Source organism: Nycticebus coucang, chromosome 11, assembly GCF_027406575.1.
Source record: "Nycticebus coucang isolate mNycCou1 chromosome 11, mNycCou1.pri, whole genome shotgun sequence".
NCBI classification, from domain to species: Eukaryota; Metazoa; Chordata; class Mammalia; order Primates; family Lorisidae; genus Nycticebus; species Nycticebus coucang.
Genome location: NC_069790.1, coordinates 99,869,236 through 99,886,087, shown reverse-complemented (window position 1 = coordinate 99,886,087; position 16,852 = coordinate 99,869,236). Strand labels below are relative to the sequence as shown.

Below are 16,852 nucleotides of genomic sequence, written 5' to 3'. Positions count from 1 at the left end.
GTGACATAGGAATCTTGGTCACCAGGGGGCACTGGTGGTTTGAGGGGCGAGAAGGTGTGAAACTATTCAACAGAGTGAACAGACTTGGGGAATGTAGGATGATTTCCAGGGAACTTGGGCCCTCTGGAGCCATGTGTTAATGACTTTGAGGTGAGATTGGTTAGTATATCATGCTGTTGTATCTACTCTTTCTTGCAACTCCAGCAGCAAATTCAGTGGCATGGTGCAGGCACCGGGTTGGTGAAAAGTTGGACTTAGCCAAGGGAATAGAGGAAAGTGAAATAGACACAAAAGTGTTGAGGGGACATGCAAGGAAGTGATAAGAATAATGGTTGATCATAGAATCTAGGCTACAGGGGAAGGAAATGAAGACATGAAGGGAGTGAGGGATAGTGAAAATTTGGTAGGAGCAATGGAATACAGAACTGGTGGGTGGAAGGACTATTAGACTCAAGAAAAAGATTGCTGGAGAGTGGTAAGAACAGGAGTTATTATAATAACAGGAGTGCTGTTATTAGTGACAAATACTAGGGCAAAAACAGGGGCTTCAGAGGCTGAGGAGTGTGAACAGTATGACTGGAGGGTATGAGTTTAGGGAACAGCAACCAGAGTGTGGGGAGGATCATCTATGCACATATTGATATAGCAAGAATCAGGACATAACTCATTCTTAGAGGGATGGTGACTCAGAGCCTTACTTTTTAGCCCTCTAACCATTTCAGTCTGAAAACTTCTTCAGTGAGATAAAAGACCCTTCTGGGGTATCTTAAATCAAAGCAAAACATCCCCCAAACCTCCCCAATTGGAGGTTGGACAGTTTTCCTGAAATACTCATAGTCTGGTTCTGAATGTGACATATTGTGCTTCTTTTTTTTAATTGAGAAAGGCTCTTGCTCTGCTCCACAGGCTATAGTGTAGCTATGATCATAGCTCACTGAAGCCTCAAACTCCTGGGCTCAAGTAATTCTTCTCAGCCTCCTGGGTAGCTGAGATTACAAGCCAGTGCCATCGTGCCCAGCTAATTTTATGTATGTATGTATTTATGTATGTATGTATGTATTTATGTATGTATATATGGTAGAAAATAAGTCTTGCTTTGCTGGACAGGCTGGTCTCAAACTTCTAGCCTCAGGGCATCCTCCTGTTTCAGCCTCCAAAGTGCTAGGATTATCCACATGAGCCACTGTGCTAGCCAATGTGCATTTTAAATAAAAAGGCTAATACATAGGCCATAAAACAGCAGCTTCTTAGTGACTCTCTTGATCTATAATTTGTGACCCTCTAATTTACCTATACAGGAGAACCTCCATAGTTGACCACCTCCCTCCATTGATCACCTCCTTAAGTTGACCTAATTTTCATAGACTGTACCACATGTACTCAACGGAAGATCCTTCTGTTGACCACCTTCAGATGTTGACGACTTTGTTATAGTCTCTTGGGTGGTCAGCTTACAGAGGTTCTGCTGTACTTGGAGCCTGTATGTCCTCTCTCTGGAATCTCTAATTTAATAAGCACTAGCAAAGTATGTCAGGAGTTCTAGGAAGAGTCAAACACAAAAGAAATTTACACTGTGTTCGTATGGGCTGGCTAACAGTAAACATACAGGGTTTGAACACAAAATAGAAATTCGCCCTACCTTACACACCCGTCTTACTCCCTCCTCTGTGATCCCATCCTCTCCTCAAACCCAGACTTCTATTCAGAACACCAGGGCTGGGCTAGCAAGCCTGAGCTATGCATTAGCTAAGGAAGAAGGTATCAAGCCAGAGTTAGAAAAGAGAAACTAGCAAAAAAAGTGCTAAAAAAGGGAAATTGAAGGATTCTGGCCCTTCATACTTGTCCAGAATGGTCTGAGCAGAGGAGAAAACATTTCTTTTTTTGGTTTATGGCTTTACTTTCAAGTTTTAAATTAGATAAATAGAAGCTTGGTGAGGCATCTCTCAGGCATGTATTTCTTCTCTTGTCCTCTTTAATTCTTCTGCCAAGTCTCTTCTGTTTCCTTCTGTTACCATCTTTCTTTGGGTCTCTCCTCATCTCTGACTTCTTCCCGCCACCTTCCTCTTCACCTCCATTCTGCTCTCCTCCATCTCTCCTCTGGCCCTGCTTCCCTTCCCCTCCTTCCTCCATCTCTTGGTCCTGACCAACAGATGTGTTCTGAGAGCACATCTTCCTGTGCCCGCTCTGGCTGCGGGATGGAGGTGGGCTGTGCTGAAGTGCGGTGCTGAAGTTACAAACAGCTGGAATGAGGAAAGGCTCTGATGTCACCGTGAGATGATTCCAGTTTTCCCTTGGTTACAGCTTTCTCCCCCCCTCCAGCCAAACGGCCCCTCAGGAGCTGAATGCTGCAGAGTGGTGTTGGTGAGGGCTGCATACATTCTCCTCAGCATAAAAGGGTAGCTCAGATAGAATTGCCTGTGAGTGTAGGAGAGAAAAATGATAGAATATAGATTACCAGCTTGGGGCCTGTAGCTCACTGGCTAGGGTGCTGGCCACATACACTGAGGCTGGCGGGTTCAAACCCGGCCCCAGGCCGGCCAAACAACAATGACAACCACCACCACAACAAAAAATAGCTGGATATAGTCCCAGCTACTTGGGAGTCTAAGGCAAGAGAATCACTTAAGTCCAAGAGTTAGAGGTTGCTGTGAACTGTGATGCCACAGGACTCTACCGAGGATGACATAGTGAGATTCTGTCTCAAAAAAAAAAAAATATATATATATATATAGATTACCTCAAATGTTCTTTTGTAGGCACACACAGGTACTTATGTTAATTAAAAATAATTTTTTTTAGAGATGGAGTCTGGCTATGTTGCCCAGGTTGGTTTTAAACTCTTGGCCTCAAGTGAGGTTCCTGTCTCAGTCCCCCAAAGTGCTGGGATTACAGGTGTAAGCCAACACCCTGGCAATTTTAAAAAGTCATCAATTATTAACAACAGGTATCATATAAGAGTTAGTGGTTTGTTAGTATAATATTTCACTTTAGAAAATGTGCATCATCCCACCTTTTTAAGGAAGCTATCTCTGGTCAGGTGGGCACATGGGGAACACTTCACATACATTAACTGAATGAGAGGATGGATGAATGAAGCTGGAGCATGGATAGGAGCCATCCTGACTCACCCCAGCACCCTTACCCTACCTTCTTTCACTCTCTGTACCCCAAGACCCCAGCAGAAAGCAAATCTGCCAAGAACTCTAGGGAAAGGAGCAGGAGGGAGGGCACACAGGATTGGTCAGGAGGCCCCTCCTGCCCCCACGTAGCAAGGGGAAAGCAGATCTAGTTACGACAGCATTGTCTATTCTCATTTCTGTCCCTTTGGAGCCACTGGTGAGAACTCCATGGCTCTGCAGATGCCACACTTTAGGATTTTGCTCAACCCAGTTGGAAGCAGAGAACAAAATGGCAGGAAAAGAGAGCATTGAAGTTGTTGTGTTCTGCATCCCCTCACCCCCTTTCTATAGCTTTCTGGAATCACCCCCAGGACCCCAGGACATGACCTAGCTCCGAGGGTGAACTTCAGGGCTGTCCCATGATGGCAGAGGGTTAATCCCATTACTATACCTATGGGTGGGGCCAGCCACGGCCTGGTGGAGGCTGCCAGGGTGCTGAGGAGTGAGAGGGGCTGCGGCCCAGAGGGGTTCTCTCTTTCCCACTCTCCGTACATGAACGAATCCCTCCAACAGAGGTCTCGGGTACAAGGGATGCTGTCTTCCTCTTTGTAGGGAGTATCTTTCTCTAGATCAAGAAAAGGAGGCATTTATTTGTACTCTGGTTCACAAAGCACTCACAGATTACAGCCAACATTTGTGGGGCTCCAAACAATTACATGCATTCATGCTCCTTCAATCCTCACCGCAATTATATGAGGTCAGCACAGCCACAAACCCCATTTCAGGGATGAGGAATTTGAGGCCCCAAGAAGGTAAGTAACTTACTGATGGTCACATAATGAGGAGGGAGTCAGAATTCAAAGTGAGGCAGCCCGGCCCCAGAGCCTATGAACTTACCAGTGCATCACATGAGCAACCCAATGCCAGGAAAAGGAGACACCAGCATGGCTGGGACAGGTTAACTGAGTGAATTTTCCCAGGAGGTAAACCTAATGGAACTGGCAGCGGCCTTGAACCCAGAAGGCCTTAAATCAGAGTCTGTTCTTTGCTCATTTGGCCCTGGCTTGCGATGGGTGGCCCACAGCCCAGCAGCTCTGGCATCACCTGGGAGCATGTGAGAAATGCTCAGCCTCACATCCACCCAGACCTAAGGAATTAGAATCTGCATGATAAGATCCACAGGGAATGGTATGCACATTAGAGTTCCAGAAGCACTGCAGTAATAGGCCACTCTACCTGCTGTGCTGGGGAGTCAAATCCACAGAGGTAAGTTTTGGGCCTCTGGTTTTTCCAGCTGTAGTTCTATTTTATAATCCAAAAGTTCCAAGATGTGTAACTTTCCTTCTAAACTGAAAGGACATTGCTGCCTGGCCCAGTGAGAAAAGAGAGGCCAAATGCCATCCCAAGATGGTGAATTGAAATCAGCCTGGGAACATCTTGGATGGCTCCCATGATGCCAGATAGTCTGTGACCCTGAAATTCAAGCTCTTCTCTCAAGTGCCAGAAATAAGTTTGAAATATTCTTTTCCATTTTTCTTAACGCTATCTTCAGGGGTTATGTTTTTGAGTGTGTGTTTGAATGTATGTGTGAAAGCAGAAATGAATCACCCCGGTGTCATCAGCTGCATACCTGAGAAAGCATTCCTGGACTCGGAGAAAAAGTGGGGCAGCTGCACCTCTGCCCACCAGTGTTGCTGAGCCTCCAGGCTGAATGTGGCCAAATGTAGTCTGCAGATATGTTTTGTTTGCCCACAGTTAGACTATATTGCACTTTCATTTTTTTTATGGGGAGGGGGTTTGTTATATAAAAATCCAGATTTGGGGCTTCTCTTAAAAAATCAGAGTATCCAGCAACAGCAGGCCTGGGTTCCAGTCTGGCAACAATTAATTGAAGCCTTAATTGAAAGCTTCACTTTCTCATTGCCACTGTCTCCACCACTCCCTATAATCTCTTCAGTGCTGAACTCGGTGCTGAAACCAAGTGTCAGCTGCCAGAGATTGATTTACTTACGATAGAATTTAGACAAAATTTAACTATTTCTCATGTCCACGTCATTCTGCAGACATGTGAGTTTGTAATCCTTGGTTTGGATGAAAGTTAGTTGAGGTCCCCTGGGATCTATAACCTTCTGGAAATTTCTAAATATCTTTTTTTTTTTTTTTTTTTGGTAGAGACAGAGTCTCACTTTACCGCCTTCAGTAGAGTGCCATGATGTCACAGGACTCACAGCAACCTCCAGCTCTTGGGCTTCCGCGATTCTCCTGCCTCAGCCTCCCGAGCAGCTGGGATTACAGGCGCCTGCCACAACGCCTGGCTATTTTTAGGTTGCAGTTCAGCCGGGGCTGGGTTTGAACCCACCACCCTCCGTATATGGGGCTGGCGCCCTACTCACTGAGCCACAGGCGCCACCCTTTTTTTTTCTTTTTGAGACAGAGTCTTACTTGTCACCCAGGATAGAGTGCTGTGGCATCAGTATAGCTCCAGCAACCTCCAACTCCTGGGCACAAGTGATCCTCCTGCCTCAGCCTCCCAAGGAGCTGGGCCTACAGGTACCCACCACAATGTTTGGACAGTTTTTCTATTTTTAGCAGAGACAGGATCTCACTGTTGCTCAGGCTGGTCTTGAACTACTGAGCTCAAGGGACCCTCCTGCCTTGGCCTCCCAGAGTGCTAGGATCACAGGTGTGAGCCACAAGTCCAACCTATGTATCTTATAACATGATATTCTGACTGCTTCCTGAGCCGATGTAGAGAAATAATTTACTTAGTGGGATGGCATGTGGATATTTAATCAATTCCCATTGTGCTCGCCGCTGTGGATAATTGAGAGGTATGAAAACAAGTTAGTATTCACTGAAGAAATACGCCTTAAACCTAGGAAACAACTAGGGAATAATGTAAGAGAGGTTATAAGCAAGGAGAGATTAGTTAGGGCAAAAAAGTGTTGTGAGGGGGGGAGATTTAGGGCAGATAAGATTAAGAGTGGCTCTTGGGGGAAAAGGGTGGAGTGGGGATGAAGGAGGTTTGGGGAAGCAAAGCTAAGGTTTGCTGGAGTAGGTTTGGGCTCCCGATAGAGCACTGAGTGATCGGGTGAGAAGGCTATGCAGGGCAATGCATGCTAAACCAAGTGGATTTGAGCTAGAACTTGGAAACAGCTGGCTGCTATTTCCAGAATGAGTCATGCTCCCTTATGCAGACCCTGTCTCTGCTTCCTAAAATGCTCTGCCTCATCTGCTTCTGCTAGGTAACCTGTCCTCACCCTCAGAGTCTCAGCTCATACCCCATGTCTCCCAGGCCAGCTTCCTGGAAGGAGTGAGGGGCCACCACCTTCTCCTTTGTGCTCCATTGGCATGAGTTTTGAATGCTGCCTGGAAGGAGAGGTTTTGTAATTTGGGGATTTCCCCATCTGACTCCACCAGATTGTAAACTCCTTGAGGGAAGCATGGTGTCCTTTGACCTGGTGACCCCAAAGCCTACTACAGTGGCACTTACAAGGTGCTCATTTCCTGTTTTTGAATGAGTAAATGGGTGAATGAACTAGTGGAAGATTGCTGCAGGCTTGAGGTGAGAAGGGCTGGGTTAGGTTAGGGTCTGCAGTGGTAGAAATGAAGTAAAGAATAGAAGAATCACGGTGAAGAGAGAAATTGGTAAGACTTGGTGCCAAATTGACTAGGTGGCCAAAGAGCCTTGAGGAATTCATACTAAGGCATGGAAGGACCATGGCAGTCCTGACAGTGTCAGGAAAGTCAGGATGGGGAACTGGAGAGATCTTATTCTTACATTGCAGAACAGAACGTTCTCATGATGCCCTGTGCCCTCCTTTACCTGAGCTGTCTTTGTTGGTCTCCAACTTTTTGCTGCTCCTGAAACTCCAGCCATTTCAGGATCACGGAAATGAAGGTTGGAAGTAAAGGAAAAGAGCATTAAATTTGTATTTCAAATATTTTTCCTACTTATATTTTTCCTGACACAAAAGCTATAGAGACAGACATAAATATGAAAAAAGCCAGCTGTGGCTATATCAGATGGGTGTGACACATGTTAAAGTTCCAGAAGAGAAACAGGGAAGGGCAGGTAGAATGGGGAGGGACATGGGGGGCAGAGTCCAGGCTGCTAATTTGGCTGAGGAGGGAGGGTGGTGGCTGCATCTGCAAAATCCTGTCTCAGTCATTTATTTTATTTGCTGTTAAGTTGTCTGTCGTTGCCAGTGTGCAAAAACTGATAATAATTGCAACCAGACTAGAACATGCCTGAATGAAGAGAAAAATTACCACTCAGGGCTGGGTTTGGGGAAACTAAAGGAACTAAATGTCTGTACAAAGCAATTTTTTGAGATAACAGTGAAGCAAAAATTAGTTCCCCCCTGCCCCGTTTCTCCCATTCTTCTGATCTGTTTTGCACATCATGGCCCAGCCTAGGTTGCCATAGCTCCCTAGCTGGTCTCTCCATGTTTCTTTTGCCTCCCTTCAAATGAACTGTCACAGCAACTTATAGCATGACCTTTTCAAAATGTAAATTGAATCACATCACTTCCCCGTTGAAAATGCTGTGACACTTCAAGTGCAGATTCCTTCGCATGGCTCCCCAGCGCTGCCTGGTGTGGCCCCTGCCCACTTCTCCACTTACTCTCTTCCATCACTGCCTGCTCTGCCCACCACTCTTCCACTAAGCTGCTTCCTCTGAGGGAAGCACCAGCCTTGCACCTGCTGGTTTCCTTAAACAGTCTGGCCCATCTCCACCCTTTTATTTGTCTATTGCCCATTTCTCCCTCAGGTCTTAGCCTAATTTTCTGGAAACATTAAAAGCTCTTGGTGCCAGAACATGCCAGTAGGCCCCCAGTAACACTTCATCCCTTCTCCCTCAGGGGAAAAGCAGCTAATTTTGTGTTGGGCACCTGGCTATGCAGAGGGGAGAATGTGTTTCCCAGCCTCCCTTGCAGCTGGGTGTGGCCAAGTGACTTGAGCTGTGGCCAGTGAGATGTAAACAGAAGCTGTCCTTTAAATAGTGATTTAAAAGTCAGTGATTTAATATTTTGAGGATAAGCAAAAAGTTGCTTCAAAATATCTTGTTCTATTTGAGTCTGGTGCCCTCTAGCTCAGCAATGTGACATCTTGTCTGGAAGCTCCTTAATTACAGATCTCTGTTTGATATAAAGAGTGACAATCTCCTTATATGTTCTTTGCACTGGGCAACTGATAGGGATTTTTCTTGTGTTAATACTTTTTTAGCTCCAGCTCAGGTTGGAGTCAATAATTCAAGTTGACATTTTTTGAGAGCTTACTTATATTTGCCTCTAAATCTGCCGAGAAGCATGCTAAGGGCCTGATGCATGTGAGGTCATTTGTTGTTGACAATATCTGGATAAAGGTTGGCATTATTATCATTTTTATTTTACAAATGTGAAAACCGAACCCCAGAAAAGTTAAGCATTATGCTCAAGTACTGTCAGAGCAGTGACTTGGGTCCAGGTCTATGCAAGCTCTTAGCCACTATAAGGGATTGCTTTCTCTGAGCCCTCTTGGTTTTCAGTTTATTACCAGCAACAGAAAGAAAGGTGTTTTGTTCGCCTCTGAGCTGCTGGTCCAAATGGTTCCTGTCGTGACAAAAATCTCCTTCTCTCTGATACCTCATTTTTCTCTTCTGTTGACGTTTACTAATATATTTCTGTTCTCCCTCTTCTAATTAAACCATAAATAATAGGTAGTAGGGCCCTGGATTCTACTTTACCTGGGTCTGGGTGCTCTAGTTTTGGTTGTCTCTGGATTAAGTGCTCTCCTTTCTTATACTAACCTTGAGCCTTGAGACTCAAGGCTAAGTCATCTGTACATACAGGCACATTTCCTTAGGCATGGAGAAGAAGACAGGTCTGAAACCACAGAGCTTTCCTTAACAGATTATATATTTAGAAAACAACCACCAGGGTGGCGCCTGTGGCTCAAAGGGGTAGGGAGCCGGTCCCATATGTGGAGGTGGCGGGTTCAAACCCAGCCCCAGCCAGAAACTGCAAAAAAAAAAAAAAAGAAAACAACCACCAAAGCTCCATAAAGTCTAAGCGGGGACCAGGTGAGTAGGTAAGTAAATCCAATAAGTAGACAATGTTTAGAAACAATATTTTGGATATTTCTCTGTTAGACTAGGAACTGGATTAGAAATTAGGGTTTATTTTCACCTGTGTTACTAACTTATTTTCACTGCTGGAGAGTTACTTTCTACATTTTGCATAGTACAAAATTCCTCCTCTGGAGTCAAGCCTCCCCTGCTTGCTGTGTGGAGAAGGAGAACCAGGCAGAGAGAACTGGGGCAGGCTGCCCTGCGTCAGAGACAAAGGAACTGAATGGCACCATTTCATGCCCCCTCCCTGTGCTCATTAACCAAGATACTTGGTTTCTGGATCTTACCACCCAGACCATCTGGGCTGCAGGAAGGCTATCAGAGGCTGGCCTGATTTAAGTCATGTACCTGAACTGGTTCTGCTGGTGTAAGTCGGCAAAAATCTGAGAGAGGGCCTCACTCTCCCCCTTGGCCATTAGTTGAATAAGGCTCTCGCTGGGGTGGGAAGCTTGGGGTTTCTTCTGTACTAACTATATAGAGAAAAAAACAAAACCAAACCAGGTGGTTAAGGCCTCAGGGTCTCTGCATTTTCCTAATTATCACAGTCCAGACTCTAAAGTGTTAGAATTCAAACTCTTCCACTGTGCAGCCATACCGGCTGCTCACGGAGGCAATTCTGAGGCCATAAGTGGTTTTTTACATTGCCTGTGTTGGTATAAATATCTTTAGGTGCCTTTAAGATAATATCATCATTGCATAATTTTTACATAATTTAGTAGAATTCTATTCCTACTAATATACTTAATATAATTTATTAATAGCCTATTAATACAAACTTAATAAAGTTGGTTTTATACTGAAATGCAGGGGAATCATATAGTATTTATTACAGGAAAGTAATGACTATTTAAAAATTTTTTCTAAGAAACATCCTGTATCGAGCACCTTTTTACACCTAGATACAATTAATTTCTTTCAGGTTGCCTGTGATATCCCAAAGGTGCTTCAGTTGTGCATGCTTGTCCATTCACCCATTCATTCATTCATTCATTCAATAGTTATTGAATGCCAACTATGTGCCTAGAACTAACAACATAGCAGTGAAGAAGACGGATAAAAATCCCTGCCTTTGTGGAGTTTATATTGTAGCCCAAGTCAGGGTTATGTTCATCATGCTCAAAGACCTTGGGAAAAAGGCCCAGGTGGCCTCACTTGTGAATTCTATCAAATATTTGAAGAACAAGTAATCAAAATTCTTCACAAACTCTTTCAGAAAATAGAGGGGGGGACTCATTACCCAACTCAACTGAGATAGTACTAATTTGGCTCAGTGTCCGTAGCTCAGTGGGTAGGGCGCCAGCCACATACACCAAGGCTGGTGAGTTCAAGCCCAGCCTGGGTCAGCTAAACAACAATGACAACTGCAACAAAAAATAGCTAGGTGTTGTGGGGGGCACCTGTAGTCCCAGCTACTTGGGAGGCTGAAGCAAGAGAATTGCTTAAGTCCATGAGTTTGAGGTTGCTGTGAGCTGTTATGCCACTGTACTCTACCCAGGGCGACGTAGTGAGACTCTGTCTCAAAAAAACAACAACAAGATAGTACTAACTTGATAGCAAAGCCACAGTATCACAAAGATGTCACTAGAAAATTATAGACCAATCTCTCATGAATATAGATGCAAAATTCCTTAACAGAATGCTAGCCAGGTGAATTCAGTAACACATAAGAGATTCTATACACTTTGACCAAGTAGAATTTATTTTGGGAACACGAGGTTAGTTTAGTATCATAAAAGCAATTAATGTAATATATTATAGTCACAGAAAAAGGTCAAGTACATGATTATCTTAATAGATGAGGAAAAAATATTTAGCAAAATACACCAGCCATTCATGTTAAAAAAAAAAAAAACCCTCTCGATAAACTAGGAATAAAGGGAACTTCCTTAACTTAATAAAGGGCATCTAAAAATATTCCATAATTAGCATCATACTTAATAGAAAAAGTCTGTTTTTTTTTTTTGTTTTTGAGACAGAGCCTCAAGCTATTGCCCTGGGTAGAGTGCAGTGATATCATAGCTCACAGCAACCTCAAATTCCTGGGCTCAAGCGAGTCTCCTGTTTCTGCCTCCCAAGTAGCTGGGACTACAGGCGCCCACCACAACACCCGGCTATTTTTTGGTTCCAGCCGTCATTGTTGTTTGGCGGGCCTGGGCTGGATTTGAACCCACCAGCTCAGGTGTATGTGGCTGGTGCCTTATCCGCTTGAGCCACAGGTGCCGAGCCAGTCTATTTGTTTTTTCCCCTAAGATTGGGAACAAGGCAAGAATGTCTGCTTTGCTTCTTCTATCAAACATTATACTGGAGGGTCTAGCTAATGCAATAAAGCAATAAACAAATAAATAGATTCAGATTGAACATAAAAAAGTCAAATTGTCTTTATTTGCAGATGGCATGTATATATGTATAAAATCCCAAGGAATCCACAAAAACTACAACTAATAATAAGATTAATATACAAAAACTAATTGTATTCTACATACTATCAATGAATGATCCAAAAGTGGAATTGAGAAAACACAATTCCATTTATAATAGTATCAACAATAAAATAAGAATACATTTAACAAAAAGTACAGAACTTATTTACTGAAAACTATAAAGCATTTTTATTAAATGTTAAATACTAAAAATTAAAAACATTTATTTTAATTTAAGAAAAATTAAAGAAGATTGAAAGAAATGGAGAGAAATTTTATATCCATGTATTGGAAGACTCAACATTGTCAAGATGGCACTTCTCTCCAAAATTGATATATAAATTCAACATGTACTCACCAAAATTCTAGTAGACTTTTTTTTTTACAGAAATTGGCAAAATTGATTCTAAAATTTATATGGAAATTCAGAAAATGTAGAATAGCCAAAACAATTTGAAAGAATAAAATTGGAAGACTTATACCAGCTATTTTCAAAACTTAACATAAAGCTACATTAAGACATCATGGTATTGGCACAAGAATGGGCAAAACAGATCAAAAGAAAATAACTGAGAATGCGGAAATAAATTCTTACATTTTGATTTTTGACAAAGGTGCCAAGACAACTCGATAGGGAAAGGATAGTCTACTACTTAGACCCTTCATTCCATGTGTAAATATTAACTCAAGATGGATCATAGAGCTACATGCAAGAACTAAATCTACAAAACTCCTAGAAGAAAGTATAGGATAAAATCTTTGTGACTTTAGGTTGAACAAAGAGTTCTTAGATATGCACCAAAAATCTGATCTATAAAAGAATAAGGTGGTAAATTGAACTTCGTCAAAATTTAAAAATTCTGCTCCTTTATATCATTAAGAACATGAAACTGAAACCCTCATATATTGCTGGTGAGAATATAAAATAGTGTAGCCACTTTGGAAAACTGCCAATTTCTTTAAAAGTTAATAAACTTACCACATAACCTAGAAATTTCATTCCTTGGAATCTATCCAAGACAAATGAAAACATATATCTAAAAAAAGTATGCACAAACTTTCATAGCAGCATTATTCATAATAGCCCCAAACTGGAAACAATCCAAATGTCCATCATCTAGTGAATGGACACATGAAATGTGGCAAATCTACACCATGACATACTATTCAGCAATTGAAAGGAAGAAACCACTGATAGGCTGTGCCTCTGCCCCAGATTTGGTCCCATCCTATACGATGGATAAACCTGAAAAATATTATGCTACAGGAAAGAAGCCAGACATAAAAGATGGTATATTGTAGGATTTCATTCATAAGAAATGTCTAAAAAAAGATGAATTTATAGAGGTGAAAATAGATGAATGGCTGCCTAGAGCCAGGAGTAGGAACAGGGAACAACTGCAAATGACTGAGAGGGAATTTTTTAGGGTGATGGAAATGTTGTAAAACTGGATTGCAGTGACAGTTGCACAATTCTATACATTTACTGAAAGTGCTGAACTGTACACGTACAATGGGTAAATCTTATGGTTGTAAATGATACTTCAATAAAGGTGTTTAGAAAAGGCATAAGACTGAGATCACCTTCACAGGGCGCTCACATAGCAGCTAGCATAAGGTCTACCTCTCCATTCTGGCCTTGGCGAAGGCTGGCATTGGTGCTCACTTACCTTAGCATCTCCTGAGGGCCTGCAGCAGTTCTTGGGTACCAGGCAGTGAGTGACAAGAATACTAGGGTCTTTGGTGGTGATGGACAGACCTTTCTGCAGAATTTGAACCAGTCGGGTCCAGAAGTGGAAGACAGTCTCAGGATGGTTGGGGTGGAGCTTTAGGTAATAGATCTTCTCGGTGACTGTCCTCAACCGCAGGATGCGTTGAAGGCGGTCACAGACCTGGAGCTCCACAAACTTCAATGGGAGAATCCTGAAAGCACCAGGGAAGACACATATTGACAATCCCATTGCTTCTGATCTGACCCTATTTTCATTAAAACAAGGAATGTCTCCTTTAGGACTAAGGCTTTGGAGGTAGATAGAAAGGGTGCTTAGCACAGTGGTGCTGAAACATTGGGGAGATCAGATATACCTGGGGAGGTTGTTTAAAATGCAGACACCTGAATTCACCCTCAAGGATTCTGTTTAGTAGGTCTGGGGTGTGGCCCTGGAATGATTCTCCTGCTGGTGTTTTCTGGACCCTGCTTGAGAGAAACAGCCTAGGAGTAAGGTGGCTAGAGTCATAGGGTTTTGCAGTTTCCTTCTTGATAGCACCAAGGAAGCTGGCTCCACTGTTCAGCTTATCCATTCATTGACCTTAGTGCCTCAATTACTCCAAAGCAGTGGTTCTCAACCTTTCTAATGCCACAAACCTTTAATACAGTTCCTGTGGGTCGTGACCTACAGGTTGAGAACCGCTGCTCCAAAGGATCTAAGGGTTAAGGAGCTAGTTTGGATCTAATGTTAGTCAGCTCCGACTGGGTGGTACTTGCTAGGGGTACACTAATAACAGAATGAAGAGGTTCGTCATTAGGGTAAGGTGGAGAAATGAAGTGTTTTCTTGGACTTCTGGAACTATCTAGAGATTTTTTCAAAGAGGCCTAAACATTGAATAGGTCTGTTTTAACCCAGACAAGCATGATGTCACTATATATTACAGTTTTAAGGGAGACTTAGTCCCATTCATTTTACCAGTAGGAAAACTGAGGTGCTACAGATGACTTGTAACTCAGAAACTGAGTTTAGTCAATTGTCTACCAAGGACTAGAAAGAACCTGCCTCTCCCAACCAGTGTTCCCTCTGCCAGACCTCTGTGCCTCCTTCCCACTTGGTCAAATGCCAAGAGCTTTCCTATGAGTTCAGTGAGTGCAGTGAGAAGGGAAGTGGGCGTGTAGGATGCCAGCATGCCTGTCCATGTGACTCTTCCCTCAACCCCACTTGGCCTCTGTCCTTCCAGTGCACCACCTGTCTTGGGTTACTGTTGACTGAAACAATGTCACTCCTGATGCCTTCTCTGCTTTCTTTCCATCCACAGTTTAAGTCACCAAGCAGCCTCTGCTTTGTGTCCACCCTTCACCCCTCATGTCCTCTGTTCTCATCTTTGTTGCTTACCTCTTCAGGATGATGTTTGGGGCAATAGATGGTCTGTTCCATGACTGGCTTTGCCCCTGGTGCCATTTGACACCGGCCATGAGGAGGATGTTGGGAAGGGGCAGGCAGGGCACAGAGGAGGTCACTCCAAGGGCCATGGTGTAGGAGGCCTTGTAGATGTCTATCCAATTCCTGCTCCTTTTGACCTGCAATGCAGCCCCCAGGCATGACCTGAGCATTTGGCAAAAGCAGCAGTATGTTTTAGCCAGGGATTCTCAACCTCGGCGCTATTAATGTTTTGGGCTAGATATTCTTTGTTGGTGGGGGCGGGGCGGCTGCCCTATTCACTGCAGAATGTTTAGTAGCTTCCTTGGTCTCTACACACCAGATGCTAGTAGTAACCCCTCTCCCCAAAGCCAAGTTGTGACAATCAAAAATATCTCCAGACATTGCCAAATATCCCCTGCCAGTGAGAAACAAAAATCACTACTTGTTGGGAACCACTGTTTTAACTTATATTGGTTAGACTACTGTAATTATATTTAAATGACCTACTATTAATAGTTGCCCACAAGAACTATAACCCAGGGGTTCTCTGGCATCTATTATATTTCTATGAACCCTCCCTGGACTGTGGCCTGGCCTACCTTTGGCAAATTTGTCCTCTCAGCCCTTCTCTGAGGGGTCCTAAGATTTCCTGCACCTTCACTGAACAGGAAGGTCCCTTCCAAATGCAAAGTTCTGTTTGTTCTGGGTTCCATCTGGCCTGAGGAGAGCCCAGGCAAGGAAACAAAAATGCACTGAGTGCCTGTTAGACTAGGTACTTTGCTGTATTTGCATTTAATCTTTGGGTCAATCCGACTGTTTTATGATAGAGGAAACAGATTCAGGGTGCTCAGGTTACTTGCACAATGGTGCCTCCTAAGGGGAGAGCAGAGGACTGGAATCTGAGCTCAGGGCTCTCTGGGTACTCAGGTCCTGTTCTTTCAGTAATCAGCATTTCTGTTCCTGATCCTTAAAGGGCATTTTTTTCACTGCCTTTTTGTTAATCTACTTTAGGTAACAGCCTGAGGGATGAAGAAAACTGGGGATTTGAATACCAAACCTCCGCTCTGAGCAGAGAAGCCTGACCTCTCTCCCCAGGTGACAGCTGTGTGCAGGAGTAGCCCTGTCTGTGGCTTTGCAAAGCCCAGGTAATTGTGGTGGCCTCACCTTATAGGCTGGATAACTTCTCCTGGCCTTAGTTCTCACTCCACTCTAGTTCCAGGGATGGACTTTCTTGGCCACATTTGGGAACAGGTTTAAAAGAATCAAGAAGTGCTAGTCTGAGCCACCCAAGAGTACCTGGACAAAATTGCTTTCAAACACCACTGAGTCAGGAAACAGGTTGAATTCTGGAGAATGAAGCTTCTGGCAGAGCAGTCCCTCCTCCACACCTAGGCCCACTCCAGGATTCGGTTCCCCATCCACAGGCAAGAGGCCCCTGAATTCTTCCCAGGCAGTCAGGGAAGGGAAGGTTGGATAGGATCTTGTGACTTTTACTGTCTTCTTTGATTTCCACCAAGTCTTTGTAGGTGGAACTGATGACATTTCTACACATGCTCAGGGGCCTGCTGCACTTTTGTCCTGGGATCTCTCTCTTCCCTCCTGGCCTTGGGCAGCTGGCCAAGCCCTGGGACCACCAATCAGCTCACAATGATGAATGGATGACATCATGAAAAACCAGGGCAGGCATACAGGAAAGGGAAATGGAGAGGAGCCTCCCTTTCCTCTCAGAGTGTTTTTGTGACTTATTCATGCCCTGATACTCCCCAAGTCTTGTTGGGTCCCCAAGACATAGCCCTTCCAGAACTTGCTGAGAAAGCAGTGAGCCAGGCAGACAGTAAGGAAGAAGGGCTGTCAGGAAGCTCCCTGCCTTTTAACTCTCCCTTACTCTGAATGCAATCTACTCCAATGGACTTTAAGGACTGTTTGTCCACGGAAAACCCAGCCTTCTGGAACTATGAGTGATGCGGGCCCCCCACACCCTGGTTGATCTGCAGTAGTCTTTTCTGGTTATGGAAACTGTTACGGGGTAGTTGGAGTCTGCTCTGTGCTCTGCTACAGCGGGCTGGCTCC

The 16,852-nt window shown here is 43.9% G+C and overlaps 1 protein-coding gene across 1 annotated transcript; it reads right to left on the bottom strand.

Moving 5' to 3' along the window:
• Window positions 1-2,290: 2,290 nt before the first annotated feature.
• On the bottom strand, window positions 2,291-16,324 carry GARIN1B (golgi associated RAB2 interactor 1B). The gene is made up of 7 exons (XM_053608720.1): window positions 16,079-16,324; window positions 14,756-14,940; window positions 13,322-13,574; window positions 9,580-9,701; window positions 6,929-6,989; window positions 3,571-3,721; window positions 2,291-2,415 (listed from the first exon to the last, which is right to left on the bottom strand). Exons 1-7 carry the CDS (start codon window positions 16,322-16,324, stop codon window positions 2,402-2,404), a joined length of 1,032 nt encoding a protein of 343 aa, XP_053464695.1. The 3' UTR covers window positions 2,291-2,401.
• Window positions 16,325-16,852: the final 528 nt, after the last annotated feature.

Excerpts from the sequence above, each read along its gene's own strand:
- GARIN1B (XM_053608720.1), bottom strand. The coding sequence starts at position 16,324 with ATGTCATCAGTTCCACCTACAAAGACTTGGTGGAAATCAAAGAAGACA. Across the intron at positions 9,702-13,321 it reads GGCCCTCAGGAGATGCTAAG|TTAGTACAGAAGAAACCCCA; the intron begins GTAAGTGAGCAC and ends TTCTCTATATAG. Across the intron at positions 3,722-6,928 it reads CAGGTAAAGGAGGGCACAGG|GAAGACAGCATCCCTTGTAC; the intron begins GCATCATGAGAA and ends CCCTACAAAGAG.